The sequence below is a fragment of the Poecilia latipinna genome, unplaced genomic scaffold (assembly GCF_001443285.1).
Source record: "Poecilia latipinna isolate Pla-1442-1.1 unplaced genomic scaffold, P_latipinna-1.0 Scaffold28, whole genome shotgun sequence".
NCBI classification, from domain to species: Eukaryota; Metazoa; Chordata; class Actinopteri; order Cyprinodontiformes; family Poeciliidae; genus Poecilia; species Poecilia latipinna.
Genome location: NW_015112644.1, coordinates 118,530 through 136,839, shown reverse-complemented (window position 1 = coordinate 136,839; position 18,310 = coordinate 118,530). Strand labels below are relative to the sequence as shown.

General features: G+C 39.0%; 2 protein-coding genes across 5 annotated transcripts in view; one reads left to right on the top strand and one right to left on the bottom strand.

Moving 5' to 3' along the window:
* Positions 1 to 4,066, bottom strand: part of dlgap2a (discs, large (Drosophila) homolog-associated protein 2a) — a 182,786-nt gene extending 178,720 nt beyond the window's left edge. For all 4 annotated transcript variants that reach the window (XM_015039417.1, XM_015039425.1, XM_015039390.1 and 1 more), the window contains exon 1: positions 3,882 to 4,066. In XM_015039417.1, the coding sequence (XP_014894903.1) occupies positions 3,882 to 3,899 (18 nt within the window). In that variant the 5' untranslated portion in view covers positions 3,900 to 4,066. The remainder of the gene's footprint in view (positions 1 to 3,881) is intronic.
* A 311-nt stretch (positions 4,067 to 4,377) lies between these two features.
* On the top strand, positions 4,378 to 11,206 carry erich1 (glutamate rich 1). The gene is made up of 6 exons (XM_015039372.1): positions 4,378 to 4,839; positions 5,690 to 5,827; positions 5,904 to 6,050; positions 7,013 to 7,390; positions 8,838 to 9,032; positions 10,812 to 11,206. The coding sequence occupies exons 1-6, from the start codon at positions 4,821 to 4,823 to the stop codon at positions 10,910 to 10,912; spliced, it is 978 nt and encodes a 325-aa protein (XP_014894858.1). The 5' UTR covers positions 4,378 to 4,820; the 3' UTR covers positions 10,913 to 11,206.
* The last annotated feature ends 7,104 nt before the right edge of the window (positions 11,207 to 18,310 follow it).

Sequence of the window (18,310 nt, the reverse complement as noted above, 5' to 3'; positions counted from 1 at the left end):
TGTGTGAGAAAATATATATATATATATAATATATATATAATATATATATATATATATATATATATATATATATATATATATATATATATATATATATAGATGCTATGCAAATTAGGACAAAGTTGTGAGACTGTGTGATTAGGCCACAGCAGGTGAATCATTCATAATTTAAGTACATTCATTAGTTTTATTGTATGTAGTTACTGGGGCCACAGTTCATGTTTTTTCTCATTGTTGGAAATATATATATATATATTTTTTTACCTTGTCATTCAAAATGACAGACAATGAAAAAAGTCTAGCACAACTTCTGGGTAATAATATCAAAATGTCTCATCAGTTTGTTATTTAAAACACAAGCCTCAAGTCTTCAAAAAAATCTGATGTATCTTTTGGAAAAGCTTATACATATGTCTAGAAAAAATGTGCTTTTAAATACCCAGTTTTTTTACTTTTAATATAAGATGCTAAGTTTATTTTCTTTTTTTTTCCTCACTTTGTCTCAATATGTCTTTAGCTGCACCCAGAATGCAGGAAGAGCAAAGGCAGGAGATATAAGACTTTAATAAAGAAACAAATACAAAAACTTGCAGAGTTAAGATTTAAAGCTAGACAACATAAGGGGCACACAAGAACGGACAGGGACCAAGATAACCCAGAACAGAAGAATCCATCAGAGAGAGAATGAAAGTGAAGAGCCTGAATACTGGATACATTGTTGAGTTGACAAGAGACAAGTAGCTGATTGACAAAAAGGATGCAGCTGTGAGAGGAGACCAGACACGCAGGCTGAGGGAACGAGACTAATGAACATGAGCCAGGGGAAACACAGACGGACAAGCAAAGATAAACTAAAATGAAGACAACATAATGAACTAAGGAGAAAACACTAAACAAAAGGAAATGACCAAAATGTACAAACCTCAAACAAACCCAAAATTATGACACCACTGCATTTATTTCTGATACATTCTAATAAGTGTAATTTATTTTTATGTTCAGCATATGTATTATGTTTTATGAGGAAAAACTTGGCTTGGTTTAGTTAATCCTACAAAGAGTTGCATTCAGCTGAGACATATGTGAGCAACACAGCACTAACAGCAACTGTGGCAAAACGCACTGAGACCCACCTACATGAAAGATGTGCGACTACTATTAGCAGTAAGTCAATCCGTCTATGCAGACAAGACACACATGAACACTTAAGATTCCTTTACAGGTACACACACTTGGCTCTCGCATATATCATTTGATTCATGAAACGGAAGACCCATCAATCCCCAGCTTCCTCTGCTGAAGCCAAACTACAGCAGATGTGCAGAGACACCTTTCAGTGAATGAAGAGAGGCATAAAATGAACCACAGAAAGTGGAGAAAAATTGAGTGCCTGGTGTAAATAAAAAGGGAATATAGGCAAAAGCGTAAACGTGAAGGTTAAAGGGAAAAACAGTGAGACTCAGCGAATGGAAAGTAGTACATCTGTTTTCAGTGAATGAATGAATAAGAAATGATCCCACCTTAACCCTTGTGCGTGCGAGGACTAAGGCAGACGTAGAGGACTGTGGCAAATGATAAAATTTTACGTGTGTGAGGTCGGTTGGACCCCATTTCTAGACACAAGGGTTAAGTGTTTCACAATTTACTTCTAAAGCAGTCCTGTCTGCATTTGCTGTGCTTGTTACACAAACTACTTCTCAGTCAGATGCTCAGAAGAATGGATGTTAATGGCGTAATGAGAAGAATTGTGGTGATGACGTACTGGAGGCGGAGCGTCGTGAAGAGTATGCGCTTCTTAAAGAGGCAGAGGACCAATTCCAAGGTATCAAATCATGAAGTCAAATTTTCTTTTAACTCACGTTTGATATATGCGGTAGTTTTATAACAGAAAGTAACAGTTTTTTGATTGTGGTATCAAATGGCACCATGTTCCTACAACCTCTTTAAAAGAAATGTGAAAAGCACGCTTCACTTTTCTTGCATTTCACATTTATGTACTACTCTGGGTTGGTCTCGCATAAGATTATAAAGTTCACTTAGGTTCGTGGTTGTGATTTGACAAAATGTTAAATGATAAGTAGCATTCATACTTTTGTGAGGCACTCTAATTAAAGTTTCCAGGAAGCCATGCATCGTCAAATAGATTAAAAGAGCTTCATCTTGCCACCTCCAAACAGGCAGAGTCCAGGCAAGCTCTTTTGTTTGTGCGAGAGCGTACGTCTGCGGAAGCTTTCACAGCCTATTGAAAAAAGGCAGTCTTAGGTGTTTTAGTCTTTTATCTATCCACTGCAAGTGGTATCTTTTAATTAGGCTGTCTTCTTTTCAGAGGAGCATGATTGTGAAAATTACGAGTAAAAAAAAAAAAAAATCTTCTTATGAATCATCTACTTTTTATTGAAAGTGTGAGCAGTTGCCTGGTTCAGCAGAGGAAGCTCACATGATGAGATTTTTTCTTTTCAGGGATGTGGATTAGTGAGCAGCACCTATCCACCAAAAAGTTAAGTTATGTATTCATTTTCTTTTAGCACTTTCACAATTCATTTTATTCATTGTGAATTACACAATAATGCATACATTACGTACTGAGGAGCCCAGCAGTGTGTTCACAGAAAAACATCAAGATTCTGTTAATGTGATGTCAGATCGTTGTTCACTACAAGTCTTTAGTACTTGTTGCCACCTGCATAATGAGATTTAACATTTTGTTCAGACCCTTAATAAAACATAGACATGTTTTCTATCGACTGATTTTCAATGAACAGTTTATCCAAGCAAAGTTTCATGCATGTTTCATTGATAAAGTGCTGCCTGACCAATGATGTGTAAAGTAAAAGCTTCAGTATATTAAGCAGGTCGAGAGTACGACATCGAGGACTACTCAGGTAAATTTCTGAGCCGCTTGGGTGAAGAAGCAGCAACTCCACACAGCTTCTGAAGAGTTGCAACGAATATGGTCTTCTATTTTTAGTGCCTCTTTGATTATGATGTCTGACTATGTGAGTGCTGCCAGCAAGCACTTTGTCACTCACGGTGTGTACTGAGTGCCGTGCATTTGCTCTGGATTCACCTGCTGGAGCAGGCAATCTATCCAACTTCCTTCTTGTGTCACTCAATCATGAGAATCAGCTGGAGTCCAGCCATCGCCACTTACAACTGCTCTGAATATTTAACAACACAATTTGTCATTGTTATACAGCTGATACAATTTTTTATAGCTTAGTGTTCTCTAACATCAGTCATATGAGTTCAAGATGGTACTCAATCTGAATGCTGCATACACTCTTGAAATCTTCCCTGCGATGTGTTATGTAACATATTGCCTCTAATTTCTGTAGTTTTGTATATGTTCACCTGCAAGAACCACCACTTTCATTCACGACTGCCAGCACTGTTCACAGTGCTGTTAGGCAGTCAGGGAAGCTCATCCACCCACAGAAACTACAGTCAGCACAGCACTTTCAGTATTACGTGACTGCGCACTAAAAGGATGTGTTAGGTGGATTAAACATGATATATAATTAATTTTAGAAGTTAATCTAAGACAACAGGGGCTGTTTTGGCGTTAACCTCCCCTCAGGCAAGCTTTTCTATGGAATGAAAACAACTTTAAAGGGTAGTTGTAGACAAATTATGTGCCTGCAAAACAACAAAAAGAAAAAAAAAAAAACTACACTGTGGATAATAAGTGCAAACCATATAGATAATGCATCATCCAAATCCCCTGCACAACTAAAAATCTCACAGTCAACCTAGATTAAATACATACCTATTTATCTGCCATACATGCGATACATCTTATTATTTACTGTAACATTATTAAATGTGTGCTGCGATATTAGAGTGGTGAGGAAGGAGGGGCGGGGGTGGGGGGGGGGATTTACCTTCTTCAGAGCTGACATCCTGGGCGGATCCTCCTTCTGCAAAAGTGCGCTCACATGCTGAGGTCCCAAGCCAAGTTTGATGGGTGCGCAAATCTCAACTCATCCCGCGCTGACACTGAGCCATGAGGTACCTGCTTAGTATTCTCATCTCGCTTCTATCCCGTCCTACAGCGAGGCTTGGTGTGCGCACGCCCCAAGTCGTTGTTGTTACAAGAGTCAAACACACGGGGAGCTCTAGTCTGATTTATCAATTTTTAGGAGAAAACATAGTTATCCATTTAAATAAATCACATTTAATAAATTTTGATTATCTTGTTTGATTGATTTACGTCAGAATAAATGCACGAGGGCCATTCTAAAAGCCTTCGTCTCGAAATTAATTCGTCCTGTGTATGATTAGATTTCATTAGCTTATTAACTATTTTATGTCAACAATTATTCCCGTAATCGTCTATTTAAACGATTCTTTAGTTATATTAACCTCCTTTACCTTTTGGTATTGTGTAAAACAAGCACAATTCTTTTGCCGATTTGAAGAGTGAGTTAAAGTCGTCCTTTCGCTGTATTGAATCCTCGTAATAAGAAAGCTATTTATGTAGAAAAGTAAATTTACTGAAAATTTGTAGGAAAGTGAACAGAGTTTGGCTCTGTGGTTGAACCCTCGCGATCTTTTCTGTTTCCACCTTCAAATGGGTGGGCGGTGAATGTTGGTGAGGAAGAGACGAGTTTCAAACGTTACTTTGGTTAATGCGTAGTTAAATAATCACTTGGATAATTGTAGATTAGCTTTGGCTTGTAAATAACTATGCGAGGTACCAGATAGTCAATGTCGGATTAGCAGTGCTAAAATGATGGTAGCATAGTTAGCTCGCTAAATTACTTAGCATTCTCCTAAAATATTTGTGTCTTCCTCGTTTCGAGAACGCTGGAAATCTTTATATGGCACACAGAAAAGAAGGTGAGTTGATAATTGTTGTCACTTACAATAGCTTGTCATAGACTGTCTACAACATATGTCTAAACATATGTCTCGGTAATGCAGGTAGCTGGTTTAGTCTCATGCTAAGTTGCTAACTAGCCATGTTGTAAACAAATGCACGTGCCTCATTCTTTCCTGCTCCATCGCAGTCCAGTCGCGTAGCTAAGTCTAATGACTTTAATCAATTTATCCTTCACTGTTTACATGAAGTTTTTGTGAAGGCACCCCGCAGTTTTATTATTCTTTTAGTATGACAAAGTGGTTAGGACACATTTGAGATGACGATGCAATCTTACAGACTCTTCGAGTTTTACAGTTTGTTACAATACAGTCTTTTTAATTGTGTGTGAAAAAGCAACACAAACCGTGCTGGTGAAGTGAAAGATTATCAATAGCAAGATTAAAAATGCTTCACAAGTGCAACTGGCAGGGTGACATGCCCTCGCGGAAATTAACCTTCTAATTTTCTAAAACAATGTATTGCTTCCTTTCATCAGTTATGCCATATATTTGTGTTGCATATCTCTTTTTAAAACGTACTTTAAAAAGAAATATTTTAAAGAAACATTTTAAAGTAGCTTTAAAATATTTTTGTGGCTGTAACTTGTAAAAAATAAACAAGTTCAATCATTTGAATATGTTTGCAAGACACTGAATCCTACTTCGTTTTTGCTTGATTTTATTTAGTTTGATGAGTCCATTAGAATCAAATGATGCGGCATTTGATTCAGCAGTACTGTGTGTATAAAGGCCCTTCCTAGTCTCGGAGGAATGATATTTGTTTAAAAAAAATAATAATTTACAAGATATTACTCTGTTGTTTCTACAGTGTTTAAATCAAAAGTTCTCCAGAAGCTCTTTCCTGCAATTACCACTCAGGGAAAGGAACAAAACTTATCAGCCATTTCAGAAGATCAGGCCACAACAACTCATGTGAAAAGAACATGTGGAGAAGAAAATGCATTTGGTAAGCTCACACCTTGCCACATCCTTGCTCTTGTTCTGTATTTATTTATATGTTTTTGTATTTACTTTTGGATCAGGAAATGCAGAGAAATCACAAAATGCATCCAGTCAATGCCGCCGGATGTACACAGTCCTACCTCCTCCTCAAGGCTATAATGTACTTGCAGAGAAATCAGTCACACTCTTCCAGCTTGAAAGCGTAAACCATGAAGAAGATCCTGCTGGTAAGACAGTCATAGTCTTAACATTTATGGACTTCACCATGCACCATTTAGTTCACAGAGATTTATGATATGGGCTTTCGCTAGGTTTGCTCTCCCAAGCGTTGAAGTCATTTATTCTGATTGTCTTCATAGCTCCGATGCAGGGAAATACTGGAAGTAACAGTAAAAATTAACCCATGCCTTTTTTTTTTTTTTTTTTTTAAGCTGAGATTAAGTTTACTGTAGTGCAGCTGATGGTTGATCTTGGGTGAATATATTTGTATATCACTTTATAGGGCTGCAATTTTTTTTTTTCTGAGACTTCTGAAACAGCTTGATCATATAGCACTGTTGAATAATCCTGTCCAAGTTTGCATCCATTTTTACATGAAAAGGAAGAATATTAACCACCCAGAAACATAATATAAATAAAAAAATAATGTATTTGAGTTAAATGAATATTTGTTTCTCTTCAAAATAATTTGTCAGGACAGCCTGTGCAGGTGGCAAACAGATAAATTAATCGGTTACAGATACTTATCTCATCTTATGTTATAAATACACACACGACAAATAACCTGGAAAAACTGTTTGCAACTGAATCCTTAGTTTTCTCCATTCTTCAGTTCAGCCATCGATAGCCGACAATTCATCTTTTAGGTGCGGCTTAAATCAAAATTGACAAAGTATGTATAATTTCATACTATAATTCTTTGATTATTATCACCTGAAATGTGTACTTAATTTGGTTAGTGCAAAGCAGAAAAAGTGCTGTAACCTTGTTACTTTTGATGTACAGAAAATGCAAAATAATTTGAAATTAAATTCAAGGGACATCAAGAAATAGTGGGATTTTTCTCTTACTCTCAACTGTGAAAAAACACATCAAAACTGCATGCATGAGTAAGATTTTGCAAGTCTTTAAAATATTAGGAGAGGGTTTATGGAAGGAAATCTAAACGGGTGATTCTTGCTTCTAACAGAGGAACGTGTGCATAGGAGCAATGAAGAGGAAGATGAAGAAAAGGAGGCGGGAGACCAGAAAAGGAGAAGAAGAAGAAAAAGGAAGAAGCCAGGCCCTTCTCAGGACTCTGGGAAAGATGGCCCTCCGGAGAGCGACGGGTCAGGCCAGAGTCAGGTGGCAGTGGACAAAGGAAGCGAGCACATCAGCAGGAACAAGAAGAGAAAGCTGAAGAAGAAGAGGCACAAAGAGAAGTTGCTGTCCTTAGGACTGATGCCCCGTGCTGCTGCTCTGGAGTTCACTTACAGTAGAGATGAAGAGGAGGAGGAAGATAGCCAGAGAAAAGCTGCTGAGGTGTCAGAGTTCCTGAAGACAACACTGGAAATCTATTTGTCAGACTGTAAGTATTGGCACCTCCACTGCAAGCCATTGTAGACATTGATCATTGTCTCTGCACTCAGGCCTGTACCCTTTGTTAAAGCAGGTTTCAGTCTGTAGAATGGATTATTTCCCTGCAGGATGGATGACTGTGACTTAGTAGGTAGAGTAGTTGTCTTGCAATCGAAAGGTTATAGGTTCAATTCCGGCTTCCTGGGCAACACACTTAACCCCGAGATTCCTAACGTTGTATAAATATGCGTGTGTGAATGTGGCCCAGTCAGTACGACTGCAAAAGCGCTGCATAACTTAATTCCATTTACCATTTATTTCACACTCCAATAAAAGATCGCTGTATATTTCTTTGGATTAAGACTTAGGATCATCATTTAAAGGATGATAGAATTCAATATTGAATTCATCACACACTGAAGAATTCAATATGTGATTGAATTCTTCAATGTGTGATGAGAATTCAATCACATATTGAATTCTCTTTCAATATGTGATTGAAAGAGAATTAACTGGAAATGAGTCAAGCTAGTCAAAACATATTTACTGATGAATAACCTGATGCAAAGAAAGATGTAACCAAACAAATGATGTGGTTCTAATTCACTTTGCCCTATTCTAAGAGTTTTCCACTGGTAATCATTATGTGGCATCAGCCCCACTACAAGAGAGCCAAGTCGGGCTGAAATGGAACATCAGAAAACTGCTAGTCACTGATTGGCTTGGGGGTCAAATGTATTTTACTGTCCCATCTTTTTGTGTGTTGTGATATTTATGCCTTTTTGTTGAGCGTGCGGTGTGGAGTGGCACTGCTCTGACCCCACATCAACGTAAACACAATAATTGAATTTGTGTGCATTTAAATCTCACGAACACTCGCTCAATAGTTCTCTGTCGCACACTCAACTCTGACGACTCTCATGACTTGAATTTTAATGTTAAAAGATGAAATGTCTAACAATTACCAAGATTAATTTTGATTCTAATCCTCACAGTCCTTGTAGTTTAAGAAAAGGGCGAAAGAATTTGATGTCTCTAAACCACCTGAAGCTTCCACCACCAAAACGGAGCAAGAATTAAGAGCCTCACTGTGATTTGACATTGGGCTGCTGTCTGACCAGCAAGACCTTTGTCCACACACAGTTACTGCACTCACATCTGTCAGCTGGACTGGAAAATCATATTGGAGGAAAAACTTAAATCTTGCACGTTTTCACAAAACTTAGACAATATAACGTTGCTTATGATGCGAACAAACATTTATCGCAACTGAATCTGACAGGTTGGTCACACATTTCTGAGGCCCCCCCTCTTGTTTTTGTTGTGTTGTCCATGTTGTCTTAAATATTTTCCATACAGATAGATTGAAGATGTTCTAATATTAGTCCTTTATAAGATTATAAACTTTAGCTTATTGCCTTGTGTATCAAGCCACTTTTAATTTACTGTATTTTCAGCCTCTCCTCATGGAGTCAAGATTCCTCATCTTTCTGCTACCGTGGATGGCCTTCTAAGGTGTCTAGAAAGCAGATGTAACCCGAACTCTGTTCTCAACAAGCTGTACAGTCTTAAAAAATTAATTCAACAGAATCAAGCTGACAGTCTAGAAACGGCACTCGCGGCGCTCAACGACGACGCCTGTATGTCTGAAGGTGGGTCAAATTATCATAGCAAGTGTAATGGAAATAGGTCAGTAAGAAGCTTTTGTTAAATGACGCTCCATGGTTGTTGCTGGAGCTCGCCCCTGGCACTTCTCAAACACGTCCTTGCAGGTTAACACTTGCCTCACTCTGCTCTTGCTTGCCTCCTATTAATATTTACTGCTCAGCTGATTATACCTGCCCTCACTTGCCTATTTCAGCCTAAACCTGTACCTACTTGTCTCTGTTTGGTTAATACTAGAGCTGATCTTGCCCATGTTGCACCTCCCCTGGTTTAACAAACATGTTTTGTCTTGCCTTAAGGCCATCACCAGTCAAAAACCGTTCGTGCATCCCCAGACACCTCCTGTCTCTGTAACCTTTTCTGAGAAGTTGGGGTGGTAGGAGGGCAAGCAGATTGTGTTGTAGGAATAGGATGAGCACAGGCGTTGAATGAGTTTGAAGAAAGTCCAACCAGAGGATTCAGGTGTCATCAAAATGACTGGTTTTCTGCTTTGCAAAAGAATCTTCTCCACCCACCCGTTTTACATCTGCCTCAAAGCTTTTTAAACTCCCTAGCACTGCAGCTACTGTATGAGTCATGCTTCTATTCACAGGTATAGATTGTTTTTTTGTTTGTTTTTTTTAATTCCATCACATGAGGCATCTTATTTCTTAGCAAAAGGCAGTTTATCCAAGTAAAATTCAGCACCAGATTAACTGGGTTAGATGATGCATAGCTTTATTAAGTGCCTTGTAAAAGTATTCATACCTTTAGGACTTAACATGTGACAATCTTCATTGAACTGATGTTTACTGCCAAGACCAGAATTATTCACATCCCTGACAGATTTATGTTCAAAGTAATCTTTTAGTTTGATTAAGGTGTTTTGTTTTGACTGGAAGTTACATTAAAGTTTTGGATTGATCCAACCAGATCAACATGATTCTGATGTGGAGTTTTAGGATTTGCAAGGCTTCCAACAAGATAAAATCAACACAATACCAATGCAAACATGCAAAAAGCTAGCCGTAAATTAAAACGAGAAATACATTTATTAAGCATTACTGATTAAAATTGAATATAATTGATCCGAAATTAATGGCACACTCTTGCATCTATTGTATGTTATTTCCTATCTCAAAGAAACTTTCTTGGTTCAATGAAAATAATTCTATATTTAAATCCGTCTGGGGTATGAACAAGAAAACATTTCATATCTCTACTAAATTGGACATTCTCATTCTGAATCACTGAAATCAACATGTTTAGGATTTATTCAGCATTTCAAACACCATCCACCTTATTCAAGCAGTATCTTGTGCTTTAGTGTAACCCAGATTCACTGGCATGCAGGAGCTAATCCAGGTGAATGCGTGCTTTTAAAGCTCCTCAAATAAAGTTTCCAAAGCTCTTCTTATTCCATCTACCCCCCAGGGATGGCAATTAATGTACTTCAAGACCAGATTTAAAGCAGATTTCCTTTAAGCATGTTTGGATTCATCCTGGGAGTCTTTCCATGAATAATACTATCTCAACAAACCTTCCTTGTGCCATTTGTTTTTTACTTTTTGCACAAGTTAAACCTGAACTCAAACTTTGGGAAGAAATTTAAAAAAAAAAAGGATTCCACGTCCTTTTGATGGAGGATGTCTCTAAATAAATGCGTGGGAAGCAGATTTTCAGATGATGTGCTGACACATTTTTGGTGAGAAAAACCATAATTGTTCATGTGGCGTTGTGCTGTCAGCAGTAACCGAAGTGTTTCAGTCTGTCCTTTTGTGTTTCAGAGGAAGCCAACGCTGTTGTTTCCCTGTTCAAATACTGGATCACAGAGATTCTGCCTATGCAGAGAGACAAGGAGACAAGACTTCCAACCGCACAGCAATAATACCATCTGCAACTAAAAACCAGACACTGTACAGAGAGCTTATTTGTGGCTTTTGGGAAATTGTTCAGTCTCCACTGAATGTGATTTCTCTTTTTGTTTAATAAATGAAAAAAAAAAAAAAGATTTCATTTAAGGATTGCTGTGTCAAGGATTTTTATGTCCTTATTTATGCGAACAAGACAAATTTCTATTTTTTTTTATTTCTGTATGAGTTAAGCTGAAAAAAAACATGAATAATGTAGCAGACTTATTTTGACGTAGCTATAATTTGTAGCTCACAAATCCTGTTAAAAAGCAAATATCAACTGTGTAAAATGCTCCTTTTGTTCTGCTTTTCCTAATCATATTAATTACATTTTTAAAAAAAGAAACCCATAAGAATGGGTTTGCTACAGTTTTGCTTCTGTAATTTTGAGACCTCGCACCTTTTCAACACGATTAACCAGCAGGTGTCCTGCTAAGGTCCAGCATGCTATAACAGCAGACATGCTGTACACACTGCACACATATGGCTTACACTAACAGATGCTTGTCTCGATGCCAAGGAACATCAATGCCTCAAAGGAATAATGAAGTCAGTGAACACCCATTAACTACCAGGGGATTCTTGACATTTAATTAAGTCTTTTAAAAGTTAGGTAACCTCCTTAACTTTCCTGTCATTTAATTATTATGCTCTGGAGCATCTAAATAAAATGATTGCATTAAGTAGTTTATTTTCAAAAAAAAAGTTAAGCAAAGCCTGGCTCTAGGGATGCATTACACTTGGAATGTTATTTTTCAAGAGTTACATTTACACCAGACCAATACAGGATTCTTAATCCACTGTTGTACTACATCCACTACAGTGACTGACAGCAAACATCGGTATGAGTGCTTTATCAAAACGTACTAATGCCCCACAAAGCATGGGGTTTGGCTGGAGTTGGTTCTGTAAGAGGCACCAGACATCCAAGGCTTAGGCATCACTTTATCACTGTCCTTGGGCTAAGATGCTCCTGAATCTGAGACAATCTCAGAAGTATCTCATGTAGTCGAAGAAGAAAAGGAACAGCATAGTGATCCAAAGTCCTTTCAGATTAAATTAATCTTTGCAATGTAAATGAAAGTCTGAAAGAGGTTGTAGAATGAGTCGGTGATGATTTAGGGAGTCGCTTCATTTAAAGTGATCATAGCCATCTACCAAGAAAATCTAGTGTACCACACTGGCAATAAAAATACCAGGCTTAATGACTATGGTGTCACTGCTTGATTAACCAGCAAAATCATCCGACCTAAAAGCTTGGGAGGAAGCGACGCCAAACCACAATGCAGACAACCAGAAGGCCTCGATTAAAGTAACCTGGGCGTCCACTACATCTGAACAGAGGTGCAGGTTGGTTGCCTCCATATTGCATTGCACTGATGCAGTAATTTATAATAAATGAACCCAGACCATGCAATGAGTGTGCATTGAGCATCTTATGTCTCTGGTTATGTGCTTCAAATGGTAACACACCCTTGTTGGTAAACAGTTTAAACCTATACCACATGGGGGTTTAACGCGATTTCCGTAGAATGCCTGTCTGCAGCTATTTTAAAGCGGTTTCTCACAGCTTACAGCCCAGCAACGAGTTCAGAGAAAGGCCAAATAATTATCTCAGCTGGACGGTGACAGTTCGGTGGCCTTAGCCAAAGCCGCTTGCGACTTATCACCTCCAGTGGAAGTGTTGTTCTGGATACAGCACACACTACTGGAGAGCAACAGGTTACGACTCACAACACAGATATGTGTGGGCAATGACTGGGTATTTTAAGAGAAGGCAGCCATCTGTGGCCTGTGTTTGTGGATGAATGGAGACCAGGTGCTGCACCTGATGGGAGCTCAGATTCTCATTGTTGTGATATTAGCCAGAGGAGAAAATAAGGGCAGACATTGTGAGATTATGTGAGATCAAACAGGGGTGATCATTTGCAGATTAATGGACCGGTTTTAGATTAGCTTAATGCCTCGAGGCCTTTCAGTGCTGGATCAACTGCTTAATTGTCTTCCCAATAACAGCGAGTTTATTAGTGTCAGGTTTAGATAATCCTTCTCACATTTTTGTACAGAATATGAAGATTATCTGTTGAGTAACCTGTTTTATTTAAAAAGCTGTACATTTGCATACTTTTTGCTGATTTTGTCATAAGAAATTCAGTTCGGTAAAAGTATAGATCAAGTTAGTCTACTTTTGCATTGAACATTTTATTAGAGCTGTAGTTTTATATTTTAAGTAGTAGTAAGTAGTTATAGTTATAAGTTGTTTGTGGTTGCATAAATATATTTTTATCTCAAGTTTTTTCCCTTGTCCCTTGGAAATTGCAAATGCACCGCAGCACTAAGTATCAAGGATTTCTCTGAGAATATTAATTGCTGCACTACATTTCCAGATTAGCATTTTTGGTTGCTAGCCACTGCTCAGTAATTTAGATTTTGTCATTCATGAAATATCTCTTATACAGAAGATCTTGTCCAAGTAAACCCAACATGCCTTGGTCCTATTTTTCTTTTTCTCTCCCAGTTCTCCCTATTAACTTGTCTTAGAGTAGATATTTCAGTTTTCCAGGCAACAAATCTGTTTTCTGGTCATTATATTCATATTTGTGGCTTTGGGGGAGAAGTCTCCTGGCTTAGGCATAGGTACATAACAGCCATTTGGATCAGATTGACCTTGTTTTGCACTTTTATATGTATCTGTTTTGTGCAAACAAACACAAAAAAACATTCTGACATCTATGGACCTATCATTGTCAGACTTTGACACTGTTTATGGATGCATGAATTAGGAGCCAGATTTATTATCATTGATGAGAGGGAGGGTTACTGCAGGATTCTCACTCTGGAGACAATTTCACTTGACCACAACGAGGGATATTCAGCACAGCAATACTTCCTCATTATTAGATTTGGAACCGAGAACCCTGCGGTCAAGGCGGTCAAGAGAGATATTAAATCTGAAATAAAAACAGCTGAAATAGCAAAAGAGGCCATGGTGAACATCAACAGAATAACAGCAGATTTAGATGACACAATCTGGTACGGAACGCAAAAGTTTTGCGAGGGAACACAAAAGAAAAAAATTTCCTCAGGTCCCCTGGAGGGCTCCGTACTGGAGGGCTCCGTAATCTGGTGTTTTTTTTTTTTGTTTGTTTTTTTACTTTAGATTACTTTTGCAGTAGTTGGAGCAGATGTTAAACATGATGCAACCGTGCTGTTGTTATACTTCAGTGAGCTATTCAAAAATTAATATAATTTGATCTTTTCATCTAAACATTCCCCAGATTAGTTTGTATGATTCTGCTTCTGCTACCAGGTGAATCTCCACCCCACTCTCAAGGTTTTTACAGCTTTTACAATTACCTTGTATTTCACTCTCCCCTTCAAGTGTGACCATCTTCTCTGTCCCAGCTGAAGAACAGCATGATGCTATTATCTTTCATGTGGTGAACTCAGCATAGATTGCCATCACACATTCATAGTGTTTGTGGAGTGTAGAACTAAGAAGTCGTCCTTTCAACAGATTATTCCACATAAGATGTTGATCTCTGCAGCTCCTCCAGGTTTACCACTGGCTGCTTCTTTGATTAATATTCTCAGCAAGTCCAGCCAATTTAGACAGTATGTCTTGACAGGCTTGTAGTTGTGCAATCCTTTTGATTTTTTTGGATGTTGTATCGATTATTGCTATGTTCAAAGTTCTCTGGCAAATGTGGTGCTATTTGTTCTCTAATCGTCTCCAACAAGCTTTTGCAGGAGTCATACTAAGATTAAAACACAATTAACCAATTGGGTTACTGAAAGCTGACTGGCTGATTTTTTTTTAGAGGTTTCATAGTTAAGCAGATAATAATACCTCTTTTTTACTTTTTTCATTCATGAAAAGTACAAAAACATATATAATTTCCCATCCTCTGCACATGTACATCACTTTATGGTAGCCATGATTCACATTTAGTCCTAATAGGAAGAGACACTGAAATCTGTGATTACATTATGGTAAAATCTGGAAAGGTTCAGGGGGTATTAATCCCCTAGAGTCTATTCCAAAAGATTCTCTTGACCATAATATCAAATTTTTGAGTAGTGTCATGCACTTTTACAATATAGTCCCCCTAAATCTGATTTTTAATGTCAAAGCAGCATCTAAAAAACATCTCCAAACGTTTCTGTGTGCACTGAGCTCTTAGTTCATGTGTTCCAGCTCCTTTAATCTCCTTAGTCTCACCTCCTGCAGTCTTCCTGTTATGCAAACAGTGGAAGGAGTCGGTATAAGGGCTAACCAGGCTGTCTCGTGTCAGAGCACAGAGCATAGGTTGGACAGTCATCACACACACCCAGGGCCGCCCGTCTGTCAGTGGGGGATCCCGTCCAGGGAGTCCAGGGAGAGGAGCTTCAGAAAATAGAACCCAGGTGATCCGGCCTTTAACTCTGATTTCCATCGGATTTTAAAAGAAGTCCACGGTGGAAGGCTCCAAGATGTTTTTCAGACTCCCAACACTCACTCCCGGTTACATCAGGCTGCTGCAGGTGAGCAGAGTACAACTTTTCTTTCAACGTTTACATAAACAGTGGATGAAAATCTCAATTTGTATGTTCTAGGTTCATAGCTAACTGCTTGAGGAATCTTGTTTGCAGGTAATCTAATGTTTTGCATGAGAAGCAAAGTTTTTTTAAATACCCGATAGACAGAAGAGAAAGCTTTAATGACTGAACTTGATCCTGGTTTTAAGAAAATTCCCATGAGTTGTTTCTGCACTAGCAGCTTCTTTGACAAAGTGATTTCCCCTAAGCCATATGGTGCCATAATGCTGACATTTATTTCACTCTATTGCCTCAATAAATTCCGCTGTGACAAGATGATGAAACACAGTGCTATCTTAATATACACTCATGATCCACAATTAGAAGATATTTCCAGGCTGCTGTGCCTGTAATTGTAGAACGGCTTTTATTTTTGCACCGTGGTGGTTGTTTATGTCTCAAACAACTGAGAAACCCGAATGGTGACAGTCCACTGGATTGTACACAGATATAAGCAGTGGATGAGTGAACACGGGAATGGCTTCCTAACTGCCTGTGACACAGCAGCTATGGAAAGGATTAAGCTTTTATGATTTGCTCATCTTTGTGTCCCATAAAGCGGCATAGAGGAAACTGTTCATGTCTAATGACAAGTCTTTTCTTTCCCTAAAGAGAAAAATCACAGTTTAGTAAAGGATGAAAAGGATTGGTGGGAGGACTGGAGAACTGACAGCTGTCGCTTTTTCTTTCCCGTCAGACCCAGGCGTTCCATAACATGCCTGTGACGCCTCCGGCCGAGAAGACCATGCCTGGTATGGCTATGCTGCTGGGGGCCGTGGGGATCGGGATGTGTGGCTACAGCTCCAGGCAGTTGGCCCTTCACCACAGGCCCTCCACTCGTGTGCTGCAGTGGGTTGGCACGCACACAGACGCCGGCGGTCCTGGCGCTGCGACGCACAGGACCTCTGTCCTGGATGTAACCCGCCGAGCTCCCACCTCCCAGGAGATCCCACCTCCCTCCTTTGTGGGCCAGAAATTTCCCTAAGAAACAGCTACTATGTCATGAAGTTAGAATATAAAGCATCGAAGGTGAAGTTCTTGTAGCTACACTTCCTCAGGTCTAAGATTGTAGCTATGCTGGCCCGCTGCAGCTGCAGTGAGGCCCATGTGCTCTCTGAAGATGAGTAAGTGTAGATACCTGACTTCACCTAAATAAAAATAATAATGACATGGAATTCCTTACATAGTGCAATAGATGTAACAATAACTCAAACTTTAAGGCACTGACAGGACACCTGTTGGTAAGAGTGACTGGATGAGTATATTACAGATGCTGGAACTTCCCAGACTCATGTTGACTTTGATTTAGCCAGTCAGATTGTTTAATTTGGAAATATTTTCCCTATTCCAAAGTTGTGGTATTTAAAAAGCATCAAGTTTGGCATTGCCCCTCATTTTTTGTCTTACAAAGCAGACACCTACATTGATTCCCATGACTTCAATGGATTTTCTCTGACATGGATCAGGTGTAGTCCATGCAACACAGTTCGAGCAGACTATATTATCAATGGAGAGTGTTACTGAAAGACAAATGATACAACAGTTTCAAAATATGAAATCCAAGAATGTAAACTATGCATGCACAGCTACATTGAGCAGGATTATTATTGTGGGGTTTTGTGTCTGAGGCCTTGGTGCTGGCAGTCAGGCAAAGCCGAGTGGTGATTCCTTCAGGATAAACTGTCCTACTAGGATTAACCTTGGTGGAAAATCAACTCACGCTCATTATCCTAATCTGGAATTAGAGAGACACACACCTGAGGAACTCAAGCAGTTCCTGTGTGACCAAACAATGTGCCGTTCACCCTGCAGTGTCCGCCATTTCTCTGAGTCATAAGCAGAGTTTAAAAATAAAAAAATAACAATGTTGGCGTTTTTAATTGCATAGACATAAAGGGAAAAGGGGACCTGAGATTTGTCGAGGCACTGAGTGTGGTTGAGAACGTGTGCTGTGCCTTATTGGTTGCACGGGATTACACTGTCTTGGCAAGAGGTGTTGAGGAACTTCTGAGAATACATATGAATTTTGAAAAGAACTGATGGTGAGAAAATTGAATGTATGACCGGTCTTTTTTTAATCCATCTGAAGAGCCAGCATTGTCTGTCTGCCAAATTTGATGAGTGGCGAGTTGCAGCAGGTTGCAAGTGTCTTAAAGCCCCAGCAGTGCTCCTCCAGAATAGCACAGGAGGTCTCCACCAACATGGTCAAACTCCACTCAGCAGGGGACACCGACAGCTTCCACTGGCATCAGATGCTGAATAATTTCCCTGGACAGCATCTTTCAACAGTTACATAATGTGATTATAATGGTGGCAGATTTTTGAAAAATCCACCAGTGGGCCAGAAATCATGACAAATCATTTTTTTACCTGTTGTAAGATAAATAAAAAAAGTAGTGAAAACCTGGTTGCCATGTTCAGGCTTTGCACTCCTAGGATTTGTGAAATCGATGTGGCCATGGGCTGAAGGCTGTGTAATGCACCTGACTGGCTTTGATAAATCCTCACCATGCTGCAGTGTTGCACACCGAGCCCTCTGGAAACTTATTGATCTCAATCAGAGTGAGAGAGGAAGCTCCTCTCCCCACCGCAGCAGAGCTTCTCTCAGTTTTCTGCACCTTATTACAAAAAACTGACATATTGTGTTGTGGTGGATTAATAAATGCAGGGGATGATTGAAGGCATCATATTCATCCTGTCAGCTTACTGTGTGTCACAAACCAGTGCTCATTTAGATACGAGTGAACTCTTGTTCAGTTCTGATAAATAAAGGAGAGAGATGTTGTCTGTAGAAG

Coding starts and splice junctions, on each gene's coding strand:
- erich1 (XM_015039372.1), top strand. Junction 5,828..5,903: donor TGGAGAAGAAAATGCATTTG/GTAAGCTCACAC, acceptor CTTTTGGATCAG/GAAATGCAGAGAAATCACAA. Junction 9,033..10,811: donor CGACGCCTGTATGTCTGAAG/GTGGGTCAAATT, acceptor TTTGTGTTTCAG/AGGAAGCCAACGCTGTTGTT.